The 18,531-nt window shown below is 42.5% G+C and overlaps 1 protein-coding gene across 2 annotated transcripts in view; it reads left to right on the top strand.

Annotated features, from left to right (window-relative positions):
• Positions 1–17,561, top strand: part of LOC117404213 (probable serine/threonine-protein kinase kinX) — a 34,322-nt gene extending 16,761 nt beyond the window's left edge. For both annotated transcript variants that reach the window (XM_059017434.1, XM_059017433.1), the window contains exons 6-7: positions 37–162; positions 15,597–17,561. In XM_059017434.1, coding sequence (XP_058873417.1) covers positions 37–162; positions 15,597–15,713 — 243 coding nt within the window. In that variant the 3' untranslated portion in view covers positions 15,714–17,561. The remainder of the gene's footprint in view (positions 1–36; positions 163–15,596) is intronic.
• Positions 17,562–18,531: the final 970 nt, after the last annotated feature.

Genomic DNA, 18,531 nt, shown 5'->3' with positions numbered 1-18,531 from the left:
ATAGTGTGTTTGTGAAATTAACCCTTTGACTTTCAGGATGAGATTGAAAAGGATGATTTGCCAGAGAGATGCTCCCTACTTCTCCAGCAAATACACGTGACACGAGAGGCCCTAAACGTCTTCTCTCTGGATCTGAAGGACCAGCGAAGGAGCAGCAGCAAGGTCAGTTTTATTAGTACCCCAAGAGGACGATCTGTCTGATACAAAGACATTTCAAATGACTGTAGCACAGAATTGCAGCTAAACTAAATAATTCCATAAAACTCAATTTTCTGTGTGTTGAGCTTCATAGCCAGAAATTTCACTGGCTTGATTGCATGCTCTTGATTATAAATAGGATGCAACAGATTGTAGCAAAAATGTAGGATTTAATCTCCCCCAGTGAAGAAATATTCCTTTAGAATGTATCAAATTACATCAATAAGGCTTGGGGTCTGTTTTGCAGCCCCCTATAGAATGAACAAATTTTGCTTCATAAAGTCGAATGAAACCTGCTGAATAATGTTACGTTGACATATTGAATTTGTAGCTCTCCATATGCTTAACTACCTTGAAAAATGTGACATTTCGAAAACGAACATGAAATACTGTACTACTTCCGGTAGACTTTTGCGATATTTAGTTTCTTTGATTACACAGTGTTAAATAAACAGATCAAAATCCTAAATGTCTCAGTCGTAAAATGCGAGGTGACGCAAAAACATTTGGCCACAGCTGTGCTGACATTCTTGTCCTGCGGCTGTTTAGTTGCTGGGGGTGCTGTGTTCATGGTTCGTTGATTTGCTGAGCTTGCCTCACTCTAGAGTATTACACAATAGTTAGTCCCTGGCAGCCTGTCTGACTCAGGGGCCTGAGATTTGTCTGTTTTGCCCTTATTTGGTGTATGGAATGCCAGCAGGTCAGGAATGAGTGAGTCGGGCTGCTCAGCCTTCAAGACAGTCTCTAAATCACGCAGCCTGGAATCCATTAACCATTTATAGTCTAGGAATGAACCCCCCCCCTGACATCTTCAGAAAGCAAACAGCTTGCTAAGCTCTCCATGCAGTGGAATCTTGACCCAGGAAGTAGTAGCGAGGCAGCAAAGGTCATAGCGCGGCGCTAAAAGGTCACGTTGGATTGTGGGATTGATTGAAAAGCGCTGGGGAAACAGCAGCCATTGTTCAAACCAGTTTGTCTCTTCAGCACTTTCAATGGCGTGCTTCAACACAGCTTGGCCTCATTGTTAGGTCAGGTAGCAAAACAACACACCCAAGAAAGTTACTGAAAACTAAATTCAATTTAGAGGTGTGTGCGTAGTCTAAATGTGTTTCTTATTCATTTTAGAATCGCAGTTGATCTTGTTTTCTTTAGAAATACCTAAAGGAAGAAGTCATTGAGAAAGTGGAAACGTCTGTCATTGAATTTACAGTAATGTGCAAATGCATTAGGTTTGTCATTTATGTCCTTTATATACCTTCCTGCTTGAAAACCTCTGGGTGTCAGAATTTCAATTTTCAGTCAGTAATCAGTGATGTAGAAACAACAGGCACTCATGTGTGAAAAGATTAGACCATTTTGTGCTTTAATTAGGTAAACAACTTCTAAAAAGTCTCCTGCATTTTACCATTTGTGGCTCTGTGTTCCTTTTCTCTTACTGTTTTAAATGAATCGCATGTGTGGTCTATTAAAGCAGTCAATTAAATTAGACAATCACTAATCACTAAATACATTTGCATCCGACTCTATGAAAGTTCTTTACGTCCATTTTTCTTTAAGAGTTCTGGACGTTTTTTTTTCCTTTCAGGGAGAGTAAATAGCTGTATTCTTGGTAAAAAAAATGCTTCTTTTTTTCTTGCTCTATCTAAGAAATCTCTAGTAGTATTTGAAGCTGTTTAAAGACCCCAGCTGGGCTGGACTGTCCGAATATAATGCCTGAAGAGAAATCCCATTTCAGACAAGACAGGACCCGTGGCTTTCTGTTTACTTGACCTTTTAAACTCCTCGGTGTTTCAAAGACGGGGCTACCTGACAGCCAGATAGAGAAGTTTGGGATTTGTTTAAAGAATTGTAATTGGTTTCCAGGGGAAGAGCTGGCTTGCCTTAAATGGTAGTGTTGGATCTGAAATGAGGGTGTCTGTGTGTGCTGTGGGGGGAGTGCGGGAAACCTGCTTTTTCTGTGCAGTACAATTTCAATGCTATGAACCTATTGTCTGTCTGAAACTTGCATTAAACCCCACAGGCGACATGGATCAATCAATCAATCAATATTTATTTTATATAGCGCCTCTCATAGTGGACCACCATCACAAAGTGCTTTGCAAGATGCAGTAACAAGAAGAAAATCCATAATACTTTAAATACAGAGAAATGCATAATACATGAAATAGTAGCAGCAGCAGCTAATAGCAGATATCAGGGTTAAAGAGCATGGAAAGCAAGAGAGAACTGGTGGGTCTTGAGAGCTGATTTAAAGCGAGCGACGGTGGGAGCATCACGCACCAAAGCTGCGAGAGAGTTCGAAAAAGTCGGAGCCATGAAGCTAAATGAGTGTTCTCCAATGTGGAGGCAGCCATATCTACAAACATAATGCTTGGGTACATAAGCTAAAATGTACACATTCAAGGAGGTTATGATAAGGTTGTGTAATGTATAGGTGAGACTTAGAATACTGTGTAATATGATTGAAGAAACTAGATTTATTTAGCCCCTAGGACAAAGAACAATTATGAGGGACTTGCTTGTAGTCTTTAAAAACTTCAAAAGGGGATGACATACCTTAGCCAATGCTTTAAGACAGGAAGGAGTGGTGAAGGGATGGAATGGGTCACCTAGTCATAGGGCAGCAGTGTGGAGTAGTGGTTAGGGCTCTGGACTCTTGACCGGAGGGTCGTGGGTTCAATCCCTGGTGGGGGACACTGCTGCTGTACCCTTGAGCAAGGTACTTTACCTAGATTGCGCCAGTAAAAACCCAACTGTATAAATGGGTAATTGTATGTAAAAATAATGTGTAAAAAATAATGTAAATTGTATGTACAAAATAATGTGATATCTTGTAACAATTGTAAGTCGCCCTGGATAAGGGCGTCAGCTAAGAAATAAATAATAATAATAAAGTTGTTTGTGATGAGTGACAGCAGATGAGTCAAAATGGGTGAGAAAGCTGTAAAATAGAGTTTTGTGTAAAACAGCATCTAACTTTTGTGGATATTTTACTCAGTTAAATTGAGGATTCAAGCAATTAATTCACTATAGAATAAGAACCAGACCATGTCAATTGTAGAAAATCTTGTAAATGATATTTTACAGTAGTATTTTTTAAGTGTAATCTATGAAATATGACTGTATATTTTAAAGATACATATTGATTTATTAATTGTTATTAAATTGAAGAAAAACAAGTCTGGGATCGAACTAGTGAAGAAAACCACATGTGTATCTGCAATGGGTATTCATTTCAGTGTGTTATTATGGAAAATCTAACTTTCAAGCAAAATTTCTGGTGCTTACTTTCTGAAGTTTCAAATTAAAAAATATTTCACACGTTTTAATTTTCTTCAAAATTATATTGATGCTGTGCCTGTACCGATAAATGACAATTGAACACAAATAATCAAAATCGTATATTTTTGCTCTCTTGTAAAATTATGAAAATGTCACGTATGCCCCTCTGGTTCTAAGCCCTCGATGTGGCGTTTATAAAGTGTCACAGTTCATGTGTTAAAGGAAATAGTTAACCTCCCCATGGGAGAAGAGATAACTAACAATGACCTGAGGCTGGACTCGAACCCGTGATCTACAGGTCACTTCATATCCTGTTGCCGATAGACTGAACCTCCAGGTAGCAGGTTACTCATATTTCACATACTCTTGCAGACAAACATCTTGTTTGGATTTATATTACGTCAAGCTTAGGAGAGAGGAGGGACAAAGAAGGGGAGTTTGGAAGAATGTATTTATTCTCTTAAGGATTGGACTTGATTGAAGTCTTTAAGATCTTAACATTTGTTTTAACCCTAAGCACAGCACAGAGACCAGAACGAAAGTTGGAAATTAAAAGACTCAGGACAGAGGGAAGGAGACACTTCTTCACACAGATGGTGGGGAGGGGATGGAATGGGTTACCTAGTCATGTTGTTGAAGGAGACTCTTCTTCACACAGAGAGTGGTGAGGGGATGGAATGGGTTACCTAGTCATGTTGCTGAAGGAGACACTTCTTCACACAGATGGTGGGGAGGGGATGGAATGGGTTACCTAGTCATGTTGTTGAAGGAGACTCTTCTTCACACAGAGAGTGGGGAGGGGATGGAATGGGTTACCTAGTCATGTTGTTGAAGGAGACTCTTCTTCACACAGAGAGTGGGGAGGGGATGGAATGGGTTACCTAGTCATGCTGCTGATGCTGAAACACTGGGATCCCTTAATTGGTTATTGAATAAATCACACAGGAGACTGTAGGTCTTCTAAAAGTCCATTTATTTCATCTTTTTGAATAATTTAAATACTTATTGGATTCCTGGAATCCAGGATTAGGTGCAGGGTTAGTTTCGGAAACACTTTAAAATAATTGCCTCGAATTCCTAATGATTGCTGTCTGAATCCCACAGCAATAGCACCTTGAATCTCTCCTGCATTTCCTCGGAGTTCTGAAGTCATTAGTTTTGAATTCAGCCCCCTGTTAATTCATGTTCATGGATTCATTCCATGTTCCTTTGCAACAAATGATCACATGTATAAGGCATATATATTTCTGTGCTTTTCCAGTGGTTATATTATGCATTTTGTTTTAATATGCTTTACCATGCTTTCACTGTGCTTTATTACACTTTGCTATGCATTTCATATGGTACATTTTTACATGCTTCTTTGTAACAAATTATGTTGATCACATATATAAGGGCATACATGAGAGAGAGAGAGAGAGAGAGAGAGAGAGAGAGAGAGAGAGAGAGAGAGAGAGAGAGAGAGAGAGAGAGAGAGAGAGAGAGAGAGAGAGACTGTGTTCCAGATTCCAGAGCCATGATTCATTTTTAAGAATGATTTGTTCGGCTTTACCTTTTAAAGCAAGCCCGCACGTTAACACTGTGACTCCCCAGCCCTACATCACACAAGGATATGAACTGGAGAGAAATTATTCAAATAGCAAATAGTACAGACTAGAAGCTTTGTGAGTCACTAGTGATCCAGCTTGCAGCTATGTGATTTGTAGAACTTCTGGCAAAGATTTAATTCATTTAGCTAAAAGCAAAGCAGAATTAAGGGGGAACTTGATTGTAGTTTTTAAAAATTGACCCTAACCAATACAGCCAAACAGGTAACAAGCTGCTAGCTAGTGATATTAATAAAGGAGGGCTTTATACTGAACTACAAATATATTAACATAGAGTGAGCATATGGATTTCTCTTGTGTATTTTATTTAATATGTTTACTTGAATAAAGCAAGGTTCTAGTTCAATTAAGCTTGAATACAAATTATTCTCCCTGTCAGCAACCAGACAGTATGGGGAAGCAATCACAAAGGCAAACAGACTGCTAGGGTATATAGCCAAAAGTGTACAAATCAATTGCGGTTATGATGAGGTTGTATAATGCACGGGTGAGGCAGCACTTAGAGTACCATGTCCAGCTCTGGTCAACACAGCACAAAAGAGACAGTGTGGCCCTGGAGAGAGTCCAGCAAAGAGCAACCAGACTGATCCCAGCAGGGCTTAAAGGAATGAGCTACGAAGAGAGGCTGAAACAACTGAATCTATTCACCCTGGAACAAAGAAGACTCAGGACCAATGGACACAGTTGGAAATGAAGTGGAGAGACTTAGGACAGAGGAAAGGAGACACTTCTTCACACAGACTGGTGAGGGGATGGAATGGGTTACCTAGTCATGTTGTTGAAGGAGACACTTCTTCACAAAGAGAGTGGTGAGGGGATGGAATGGGTTACCTAGTCATGTTGCTGAAGGAGACTCTTCTTCACACAGAGAGTGGTGAGGGGATGGAATGGGTTACCTAGTCATGTTGTTGAAGGAGACACTTCTTCACAAAGAGAGTGGTGAGGGGATGGAATGGGTTACCTAGTCATGTTGTTGAAGGAGACACTTCTTCACACAGAGAGTGGTGAGGAGATGGAATGGGTTACCTAGTCATGTTGCTGAAGGAGACTCTTCTTCACACAGAGAGTGGTGAGGGGATGGAATGGGTTACCTAGTCATGTTGCTGAAGGAGACACTTCTTCACACAGAGAGTGGGGAGGGGATGGAATGGGTTACCAAGCCATGTTGATGAGGCTGAATCACTGTGATCCTTTAAGCAGAATGGTCCCCTCTCTTTCATATGTCTCCCCTGGTAAAGGCACGGCCGTGTGGCGTGCAGTGTGATACAGTCAGGGGAGTGCAGACTACTGGGTGTGCAATGTTGCCAGCTGGTGATTCCTCAGGGATCATTGGCTCGAGCACCAGGTTAGGGAGGCAAAACCGGCAGAGATTGCTTCTCCTCACCGCACTACAGCGGCCCCTTCTGGACGGGCATAAGGCTGCAGGGCTGCCAGGCTTGTCCTCCAGGGGGCAGTAGCTCACATCCGCTGTGGAGCTCCTGGGTATAAAGAGGTGATTGGCTTGGGGATCGGAGGACGCCCGCTGACCTTCAGTTCTCCTGAGCTGTTGTGGGGAATGTAATTATAAATTAGGGAGAAAAAACAGGGGTAAAATAGACCCAACATTATTTTGCATAGATATATATCTTGCAGGAGGTTATTCCACATACTGTAAATATTTATGAGTCTGTTTCTGGTTAAATTAAGCATGTCCGTTGTGTATAAATGTGGGTTGTGGTGATCTGCTTTTTCATGACACTGATAAATCTAAATGGATTTTTAGCTTGTATCCGAGATAGCATTGGATGGTATTTGTGTGGTGTGCCAGGAATAAGCTATTCAACTGGAACAGCTGTTTTCTGAAACAAATATCCTGAGGGACTGCGAGCATAAAATATAAAGAGGATTACAGCTCAGCTTCTAGAACACCATGTATAGTAACACTCCAAACATGACCCTTGCAAAATCAACAGGCGTAGTGCAGCTAAGCAGTTTCAGAGAGACGTAGGCGGAATGCTCAAACTACAATTTAAGAACATAAGAAAAGATATGAACGAGAGGAGGCTGTTTGGCCTATCCGGTTCCTAGTAGCTGTTTAATCTCAAACCTTTGTCAAGTCTGGTCTTAAAGGATCCCAGTGATTCAGCATCAACAACATGGCTAGGTAACCCATTCCATCCCCTCACCACTCTCTGTGTGAAGAAGTGTCTCCTTCAACAACATTGACTAGGTAACCCATTCCATCCCCTCCCCACTCTCTGTGTGAAGAAGTGTCTCCTTCAACAACATTATTATTATTATTATTAGTTTATTTAGCAGACGCCTTTATCCAAGGTGGCTTACAGAGACTAGGGTGTGTGAACTATGCATCAGCTGCAGAGTCACTTACAACTACGTCTCACCCGAAAGATGGAGCACAAGGAGGTGAAGTGACTTGCTCAGGGTCATGCAATGAGTCAGTGGCTGAGGTGGAATTTGAACCGAGGACCTCCTGGTTACAAGCCCTTTTCTTTAACCACTGGACCGCACAGCCTCCTCTCTCTGTGTCTCCTTCAACAACATGACTAGGTAACCCATTCCATCCCCTCACCACTCTCTGTGTGAAGAAGTGTCTCCTTCAGCAACATGACTAGGTAACCTATTCCATCCCCTCCCCACTCTCTGTGTGAAGAAGAGTCTCCTTCAACAACATCACTAGGTAACCCATTCCATCCCCTCCCCACTCTCTGTGTGAAGAAGAGTCTCCTTCAACAACATCACTAGGTAACCCATTCCATCCCCTCCCCACTCTCTGTGTGAAGAAGTGTCTCCTTCAACAACATTATTATTATTATTATTAGTTTATTTAGCAGACGCCTTTATCCAAGGTGGCTTACAGAGACTAGGGTGTGTGAACTATGCATCAGCTGCAGAGTCACTTACAACTACGTCTCACCCGAAAGATGGAGCACAAGGAGGTGAAGTGACTTGCTCAGGGTCATGCAATGAGTCAGTGGCTGAGGTGGAATTTGAACCGAGGACCTCCTGGTTACAAGCCCTTTTCTTTAACCACTGGACCGCACAGCCTCCTCTCTCTGTGTCTCCTTCAACAACATGACTAGGTAACCCATTCCATCCCCTCACCACTCTCTGTGTGAAGAAGTGTCTCCTTCAGCAACATGACTAGGTAACCCATTCCATCCCCTCACCACTCTCTGTGTGAAGAAGTGTCTCCTTCAACAACATCACTAGGTAACCCATTCCATCCCCTCACCACTCTCTGTGTGAAGAAGTGTCTCCTGCAACAACATGACTAGGTAACCCATTCCATCCCCTCACCACTCTCTGTGTGAAGAAGTGTCTCCTTCAACAACATCACTAGGTAACCCATTCCATCCCCTCACCACTCTCTGTGTGAAGAAGTGTCTCCTGCAACAACATGACTAGGTAACCCATTCCATCCCCTCACCACTCTCTGTGTGAAGAAGTGTCTCCTGCAACAACATCACTAGGTAACCCATTCCATCCCCTCACCACTCTCTGTGTGAAGAAGTGTCTCCTTCAGCAACATGACTAGGTAACCCATTCCATCCCCTCACCACTCTCTGTGTGAAGAAGTGTCTCCTGCAACAACATGACTAGGTAACCCATTCCATCCCCTCACCACTCTCTGTGTGAAGAAGTGTCTCCTGCAACAACATGACTAGGTAACCCATTCCATCCCCTCACCACTCTCTGTGTGAAGAAGTGTCTCCTTCAGCAACATGACTAGGTAACCCATTCCATCCCCTCACCACTCTCTGTGTGAAGAAGTGTCTCCTTCAACAACATGACTAGGTAACCCATTCCATCCCCTCCCCACTCTGTGTGAAGAAGAGTCTCCTTCCCTCTGTCCTAAGTCTATCTCCACTTCATTTCCAACTGGGTGTCCTCTGGTCCTGGTTTCTGTGCTGCGCTTGAAGTATTGCTTCAGGTTAGCCATGTCAACTCCATTTTTATGTATTTTCACTTTAAAACAGATATCTGGGTCTTCTGGGCCATATTACTGTTGTGTTACTGGCTGAAAGCATGTCAATCAATGGGCGCAGCAGCTGATTGGTTAGGAACTTAGTGTAGTTATTGTAGTTAAAGATTTGTTTAACCTGGTGTAACAGCAGATCTTCTAAAATGAAAATGTTTACGAGACAGCAAACTGCACATCTGAGACCTGTATAACAGTGAGGAGAACAGGTAAGATGTATGGATTTTATTGTTAGCGAAAATTAATTTAATCTTGCAAGTAAAAATACTTTGCAATTGTCTCTGGCGCCACAATTAAAATAAATATGTAAAGTAATTCAATTCAGCGTGTTCAAGGCAGGCTCATTCACACAAACTGAGTGGGTGAATGGAGTGTGTCACTGTGTTTGTTTCTTTGCAGTCAGTGTACAGCTGATAATAATGGCATGACCTCCAGCATTTCAAGACTTAGACAAAACTCAGGGCTGATTCAAACAGCGCTGGAGCCCCTCAGGAATGACATGGCCAATGCAGATAAACAACAATCCTTCACAAAACATTTGAAAGCTGCAGGCTGCATTCACCGATGTGTCCGTCCCAAAGTGTATTATTAAGGGGTCAATTTTGAAGTCATGCTGGCTTAAAACTGAATGTGGAACAATGTGTGTTTAGGCTGTTTAGGCAATTTCTTTTTTAAAATGATTCTGGCAAAAGATTATTTTATGAGCAATTAAGTGGTGATAGACTTGGACAGAGGGTAGGAGACACTTCTTCACACAGAGAGTGGTGAGGGGATGGAATGGGTTACCTAGTCATGTTGTTGAAGGAGACACCTCTTCACACAGAGAGTGGTGAGGGGATGGAATGGGTTACCTAGTCATGTTGTTGAAGGAGACACTTCTTCACACAGAGAGTGGTGAGGGGATGGAATGGGTTACCTAGTCATGTTGTTGAAGGAGACACTTCTTCACACAGAGAGTGGTGAGGGGATGGAACAGGTTACCTAGTCATGTTGTTGAGACAGAATCACTGAGATCCTTTAAGACCTGACTTGACAAAGCTCTGAGATCAATTAGCTACTAGGAACCGGACGAGCGCAGAGTCCATCTTTCGTTTGTCAATTTTCTCGTATTTTTTATAATGTATGGTTGCGTCACAGTAGATTTAGGGAATTGTTATCTCGATGCAATAGCAACAGGGCGTGTGTGATTGTTAATGCATGACTAACATGATGTATGACGGATTAAGTACTGCAACGAGGGAGGGTATTATTACATCGTCTGCTAAGAGCAAAATGACATCACAAGTTCATTATTATACAAACAAACAGTGGGTTTCCTTGCCACTGGAAAGTTAAATGCACCTCCCCTGTTTGTTTTTTAACACACCTTGAGAATTTTATAGTCCGATATACTGTAATAAATCACTTGCCTTTTATTTGAGCTGGGATCAAGACGGGGAAGTGGAGACAGGCAGTCACTGCTTTACTTCAGTTTTCATTTGTCTTCTGGGTCATGTTACTGGCTGAAAGCATGTCAGTCAATAAGTGGAAGCAGCTGATTGGTTACTCACAGGAAAGAAGCCAATGAAGGGGTGGGGACAATTTCACTATCCAGGTGACCTAGAAAGTACAAGACACATGCATGGCTTGCCATCAGAAATTTATTTTATTGAAATCTTTAATATCTTACAAAGAGTCGACAAAGTAAACCCTAACCAATACAGGGCACACAGCTGGAAATTAAGTGGAGACAGACTCAGGACAGAGGGAATGAGACACTTCTTCACACAGAGAGTGGTGAGGGGATGGAATGGGTTACCTAGTCATGTTGTTGAAGGAGACACTTCTTCACACAGAGAGTGGTGAGGGGATGGAATGGGTTACATAGTCATGTTGTTGAAGGAGACACTTCTTCACACAGAGAGTGGTGAGGGGATAGAATGGGTTACCTAGTCATGTTGTTGAAGGAGACACTTCTTCACACAGAGAGTGGTGAGGGGATAGAATGGGTTACCTAGTCATGTTGTTGAAGGAGACACTTCTTCACACAGAGAGTGGTGAGGGGATAGAATGGGTTACCTAGTCATGTTGTTGAAGGAGACACTTCTTCACACAGAGAGTGGTGAGGGGATGGAATGGGTTACCTAGTCATGTTGTTGAAGGAGACTCTTCTTCACACAGAGAGTGGTGAGGGGATGGAATGGGTTACCTAGTCATGTTGTTGAAGGAGACTCTTCTTCACACAGAGTGGTGAGGGGATGGAATGGGTTACCTAGTCATGTTGTTGAGGCAGAATCACTGAGATCCGTTAAGACCCGACTTGACAAAGTTCTGAGATCAATCAGCTAATAAGAACCGGACGAGCTCAGATGGGCAGACTGGCCTTCTCTAGTTTGTAACTTTTATTGTGTTGTTATGTTCTTCACTGAAACATCATGACACCTGTTAATTGCCAAGCTTCAGAAGATCTTCCATTTTACATTTCTGGTACTACACTCGATTAAAGAAATCTCTGTTTGCAAGCCCTGCTTTCACTTCGTGTTGCACCTGCTTGCTCACCTGAAGGGTGAAATCGTCCCCACCCCTTCAATGACTTCTTTCCTGTCCCTAACCAATCAGCTGCTTCCCCTATTGATTGACATGCTTTCAGCCAGTAACAGGACCCAGAAAACACTGCTGAGGTGAAATGACCCAGGAGATAACATAGTTCCTTGTGAAATGTAGTCCCAATATATGATGTTTTAAAATGGAAAACACACGTTTGCTGTAAGAGTGTGGTCAAATTTACAAGCTCATAATACAGGCCCAGTCAAATGAAGAGGCACAGCTAATAATAACTGATATTAGCTGTGAATGCAGCATGTTTACCTTCATTTTCTGAAACCGCAAAACCTCAAAATAGAACTCTCAGTCGCCTTTTTTGGGTGAGGTTCAGAGTGCTGTCAGCCTCAGCGATGCTGTCTTTTATAGAGTAACAGGGTGTGGTGCAACACTTCTCTGAACTAGATGAGCTACCAAGGGGCTCACAATCCATGCTCTTCAATACAGCCAGTGCAGCATTGGTTTGTATACAAGAGCTAATGTAATGTGTGGGTTTTTTTTGGGGTCCAGACAAAATGTATTGATTTAAGGCTGTTTTATTTTTGTAAATGTGTTCAATGTGTTTATCACTAGACTAGGCCACTGCTTCCCACTCTCCCAGTCCCTCAGCTCTAACCACTAGACTAGGCCACACTGCATCCCTCCCTCCCAGTCCCTCAGCTCTAACCACTAGACTAGGCCACACTGCCTCCCTCCCTCCCAGTCCCTCAGCTCTAACCACTAGACTAGACCACACTGCTTCCCTCCCTCCCAGTACCTCAGCTCTAACCACTAGACTAGAGCCACACTGCTTCCCTCCCTCCCAGTCCCTCAGCTCTAACCACTAGACTAGGCCACACTGCCTCCCTCCCTCCCAGTCCCTCAGCTCTAACCACTAGACTAGGCCACACTGCTTCCCTCCCTCCCAGTCCCACAGCACTAACCACTAGACTAAACCACACTGCTTCCCTCCCTCCCAGTCCCACAGCTCTAACCACTAGACTAGACCACACTGCTTCCCTCCCTCCCAGTATCTCAGCTCTAACCACTAGACTAGACCACACTGCTTCCCTCCCTCCCAGTCCCTCAGCTCTAACCACTAGACTAGACCACACTGCTTCCCTCCCTCCCAGTACCTCAGCTCTAACCACTAGACTAGAGCCACACTGCTTCCCTCCCTCCCAGTCCCTCAGCTCTAACCACTAGACTAGGCCACACTGCTTCCCTCCCTCCCAGTCCCTCAGCTCTAACCACTAGACTAGAGCCACACTGCTTCCCTCCCTCCCAGTCCCTCAGCTCTAACCACTAGACTAGAGCCACACTGCTTCCCTCCCTCCCAGTACCTCGGTTGCTTGTAAGCGGATCTCTATGCCAGGAATGCTACTATGAGGTTTCTACAATGGGATCTGGTTTGTGTCGACGTCACTGTTTCAGACCCTCGCTGGGAGGTTGTTTCAGAACACAGGCCCGTCTCTCAAAGGGGAGGTTGTTTATTGGGAGCAGGCCAAAAGCAGAGACGTTTCACATTACAGGGGAGTGTCAAACTAAGGTTAACATTGTCTTTAAAAAAAGCCACAAGAAACTTCCTAAATAGGGTTGAAGCTGCTGAGAAAGAGTGAGTGAGTGAGAGAGAGGGCAGCTGTTTTTAGGAAACGCCCAACCTGACGAAATACAGAACCACATTCACAATGCAGTAAAATCCAGGGTTCATCACATTATAGTCAAATGCAACCCAAAGCATCTGTAGGAGGCTAAGAGTGTGTGGTAACAGTTTTGTGAAAACTGGTGTAAAATGAGTAGAGTGATACAGCTCTGGCCAAAAGTTTTGCATCACCCTATAGAATGAACTAATTGTGCTTCATAAAGTCGAATGAAACCTGCTGAATAATGTTACGTTAAGATATTGAATTACATAGCACCGCTTTGTAGTTTTCCCATATACTTAAAGGGTACATAAGGACCTTTTTAATTTATGTGTTACGTGTTCCCATGTGTTGCTACAACTGTTTACGTGAGGTGTGTGTATTGTTTTATTTTATTTATTTTTTTTACATTTTGACCACTTTTTTAAATTGCATTCCCTGACTCAAGATGGCTTCCCATGTACCCGCATGGACCTCTCAGAACTACATTTCCCATCATGCTCCTGCTCACTGGTAAATCCATCTCAGTTACATATGTGAGCAGGAGGAGGATGGGAAATGTAGTTCTGAGAGGTCCATGTGGGTACATGGGAAGCCATCTTCAGGCAGGGAATGCAATTTAAAAGTTTAAAAAAGTGGTCAAAATGTAAAAGAAAATACCATTTTGTAGTTTTGATGTTAAACAAACAATCTCAATTATGTTCATATATATATATTTAATTATATCTCAATCCAAAAATACTCGGTGATACACAACTTTTGGCCATAGCTGTAATCTCAGTGGCTCGGTTTGTTTGTTTGTTTGTGTTGCTGGTCTTGCCTGTTCTGGACACACTCTGCACTTTTTAGCAGTTGTTGACCACTGGCTTTCTGCCCAGCAGCTCCTAGGAGAGTTCGAGAACAGCGCTGTGCTCGCGCTGCTGTTACAAAACACACTATGTGAACAAAGGAACCACTCCCCTGATGAATCATACTGTTCGTTTCCTGACTGCAACACCAACATGATCAGGATCTTCCGTTAGGAACAATTAAGTGTCCTGTTATCACAGTTTTCCTACCAAATAGACCCTCAGCTTTAACCATTAGACTAGGCCACACTGCCTCCCTCCCTCCCAGTCCCTCAGCTCTAACCACTAGACTAGGCCACACTGCTTCCCTCCCTTCCAGTCCCTCAGTTCTAACCACTAGACTAGACCACACTGCTTCCCTCCCTCCCAGTCCCTCAGATCTAACCACTAGACTAGACCACACTGCTTCCCTCCCTCCCAGTCCCTCAGCTATTACCACTAGACTAGGCCACACTGCTTCCCTCCCTCCCAGTCCCTCAGCTCTAACCACTAGACTAGGCCACACTGCTTCCCTCCCAGTCCCTCAGTTCTAACCACTAGACTAGACCACACTGCTCCCCTCCCTCCCAGTCCCTCAGCTCTAACCACTAGACTAGACCACACTGCTTCCCTCCCTCCCAGTCCCTCAGTTATAACCACTAGACTAGACCACACTGCTTCCCTCCCTCCCAGTCCCTCAGCTCTAACCACTAGACTAGACCACACTGCTTCCCTCTCTCCCAGTCCCTCAGCTCTAACCACTAGACTAGGCCACACTGCTTCCCTCCCTCCCAGTCCCTCAGCTCTAACCACTAGACTAGGCCACACTGCTTCCCTCCCTCCCAGTCCCTCAGCTCTAACCACTAGACTAGACCACACTGCTTCCCTCCCTTCCAGTCCCTCAGCTCTAACCACTAAACTAGAATGGGTTATCACCTGATTTTCTGTACTTAAAGAATTATAATGGATTTTCTTGTTGTTACTGCATCTTGTAAAGCGCTTTGTGATGGTGGTCCACTATGAAAAGCGCTATATAAAATAAATATTGATTGATTGATTGATCAATGTGTTTGTCAGACGCAATCCCTGTATTCTGTGAAATATACAAGCTATACCTCTCATTGAATTAACAGAAAATGCTTTGCTGAGGTGAGCAGCTACACAGAGTTTCGTTGTTCGCCCTCTTAGCCAATTGATTAAATAGGTACAGTTCTCAGTCCAATGAAATCTCTTCCTGCGTCATCATCTCACCTGAGCAGTGTCAAAGCATATTTCTGGCTGTAAAGCAGGTCAGTCGTTAGGGAAAGCAGCTGGTTGGTTACTGATAGACCCTTGAAGGGGTGGGGAAGCGAGACTCGGTCTGGAAACAGAGATCTGTTTAACCTAATGTAGGAGCAGATATCTTCAAAACGAAATGTTTGCTGTAACATGGATCTGAGACCTACGCAGTGCAGGGAATTATATTGTTAGGTTCAGTTAATTCTGTTTTCTGTTCTTCCAGGGTTCCAGCCCCTTGCTGACGTTCCTACGGATTTTCCTGGTCATCCCGTTGGGAATTCTGCTGTTTTGGTGGGTGACTGAGCAACTGGACTTCCCGGATCTTCTGGACTTGAACTAACCTCAACTGACCGTGCAGCTATGGCCAGAGCTTTAGTCAGCTAATGAAGGGAGATTCCAGCCTAATATTAAAGATAGGATTTCAACACATTTAGAGGAAGGGTGGGGTGCCTAGTTACATATTGCTGACACATATTGTAAATCTAGTAACCAGGGCTGTGGCCAATTCCTGTGTTTCAATTCCAATTCCCCTTTAATTAATTCCGACACACTGTTGATCAAAATGGCGATTTGCAGTATTCTGTTAAAATGAGCTTCTCACAGTGGCAACAGAAGACTGAAATTGAGGTTGCTGTATGTAAGTCCATTAAAACTGGCTTCAAATGAAACAATCGCAATTATGACTTCTCTAAAATATCAATTTCAATTCCTTCAAAGGACCTGGAATTGGACTTGGAATTAGAATAAAAAAAATGAATTGACCCATTTCAGAACTTACTATCATTGCAATCAAAGAAAATGAACGCCCATGAATAATAATTTAGGATTTATATTTCTGGAACTATTTGGTACTGTAACACACTGCAATATTGGCCCAGCTTTTCAAACACACTGAGCCAGGCATTGCCAATATTCATTCATTAAAAGATCATTAAATGTACCCTTCTACAAGTTTCCCATAGTAAAAGCATAGCAAAATGTAGTAAAGCACAGTGAAAGCATGGTAGAGCATAGGGAAGCAATGTAAAGCACAGAGAGGTGTGGTAAAGCATAGGGAAGCATTGTAAAGCACAGCGAGGTCTGGTAAAGCATAGGGAAGCATTGTAAAGCACAGAGAGGTATGGTAAAGCATAGGGAAGCATTGTAAAGCACAGAGAGGTCTGGTAAAGCATAGGGAAGCATTGTAAAGCACAGAGAGGTCTGGTAAAGCATAGGGAAGCATTGTAAAGCACAGAGAGGTCTGGTAAAGCATAGGGAAACATTGTAATGTACAGAGAGGTCTGGTAAAGCATAGGGAAGCATTGTAAAGCACAGAGAGGTCTGGTAAAGCATAGGGAAGCATTGTAAAGCACAGAGAGGTCTGGTAAAGCATAGGGACGCATTGGAAAGCACAGAGAGGTGTGGTAAAGCATAAGGAAGCATTGTAAAGCACAGAGAGGTGTGGTAAAGCATAGGGAAGCATTGTAAAGCATAGAGAGGTGTGGTAAAGCATAGGGAAGCATTGTAAAGCACAGCGAGGTCTGGTAAAGCATAGGGAAGCATTGTAAAGCACAGAGAGGTATAGTAAAGCATTGGGAAGCTTTGTAAAGCACAGAGAGGTCTGGTAAAGCATAGGGAAGCATTGTAAAGCACAGAGAGGTGTGGTAAAGCATAGGGAAGCATTATAAAGCACAGAGAGGTCTGGTAAAGCATATTAAAAAACAAACCATAGTAAACTATGGTAAAGGCATGGGAAAACTGCACTGTGGGAAACTTTCTGACGTTACTTTTATATCAGTTGAATATTACTGTACTCATTTTAATTCAAAATGTAATTCAGGCATTAGGTTATTTTTATGTTAGGGCATGTTGACAGTTGATTTATATATGTGTTTTGTACTATGTAGAGTCATGTTTTTAATACTTCTTTTTTTTTGATGCAGAATGTCATTTTTGTAAAGTATTGATTAAAAAATAGATAATGCTTTTTTTGAGAGTCATAAATAAGTATTTAATTAATATACAATTAACTATTTGTTAACAATATGTTAATAACCAGTCTATAGATACCCCATGCGTGTGTGTATTTATCATTAGACAGCCATTGGAGCTCATATTTCAAATGTATGTTGGGTGTGTTTTTTAATGCTTGGTAGTTTCTGCTCCAGTAAAAATATATATATATATATGACAATCAAATGTTTTTATTCAGAGAAAAATGATTTACTTTTTAATAAAAATAAATAAAAAATTAAGATTTTTTTTAAATTGCTTTTTTGTTCATTTTTGTCATTATAATGCTATTCAGTATCAGGGTCTAGCGCTGTATATTATAAAGACATTTCAGAGGGCTGGATCACATCAATATCAGGGTCTAGTGCTGTATATTATAAAGACATTTCAGAGGGCTGGATCACATCAATATCAGGGTCTAGTGCTGTATATTATAAAGACATTTCAGAGGGCTGGATCGCATCAATATCAGGGTCTAGTGCTATATATTATAAAGACATTTCAGAGGGCTGGATCACATCAATATCAGGGTCTAGTGCTGTATATTATAAAGACATTTCAGAGGGCTGGATCGCATCGATATCAGGGTCTAGTGCTGTATATTATAAAGACATTTCAGAGGGCTGGATCGCATCAATATCAGGGTCTAGCACTATATATTATAAAGACATTTCAGAGGGCTGGATCACATCAATATCAGGGTCTAGTGCTGTATATTATAAAGACATTTCAGAGGGCTGGATCGCATCGATATCAGGGTCTAGTGCTGTATATTATAAAGACATTTCAGAGGGCTGGATCGCATCAATATCAGGGTCTAGTGCTGTATATTATAAAGACATTTCAGAGGGCTGGATCGCATCAATATCAGGGTCTAGTGCTGTATATTATAAAGACATTTCAGAGGGCTGGATCGCATCGATATCAGGGTCTAGTGCTGTATATTATAAAGACATTTCAGAGGGCTGTATTATATATACAGTCGATTGTTATTGCATACCAAATGGGAGTTAGCCTGTGTCACACACAGCTGTTTATATGGGCGGTAATGGATCGCAATATAATCTCTCAAAGCACTTCACACCACATGTCTGTGTTGTAGTTAAACATCTTGTAGCGTGTCGTGTAAACCACACTGCGTGATTGTACAGGCCCTGGTAACACTT

The sequence above is a fragment of the Acipenser ruthenus genome, chromosome 56 (assembly GCF_902713425.1).
Source record: "Acipenser ruthenus chromosome 56, fAciRut3.2 maternal haplotype, whole genome shotgun sequence".
NCBI lineage: Eukaryota > Metazoa > Chordata > Actinopteri > Acipenseriformes > Acipenseridae > Acipenser > Acipenser ruthenus.
The sequence above is the reverse complement of the archived record's forward strand: the minus strand, read 5'-3'. Positions and strand labels throughout refer to the sequence as shown.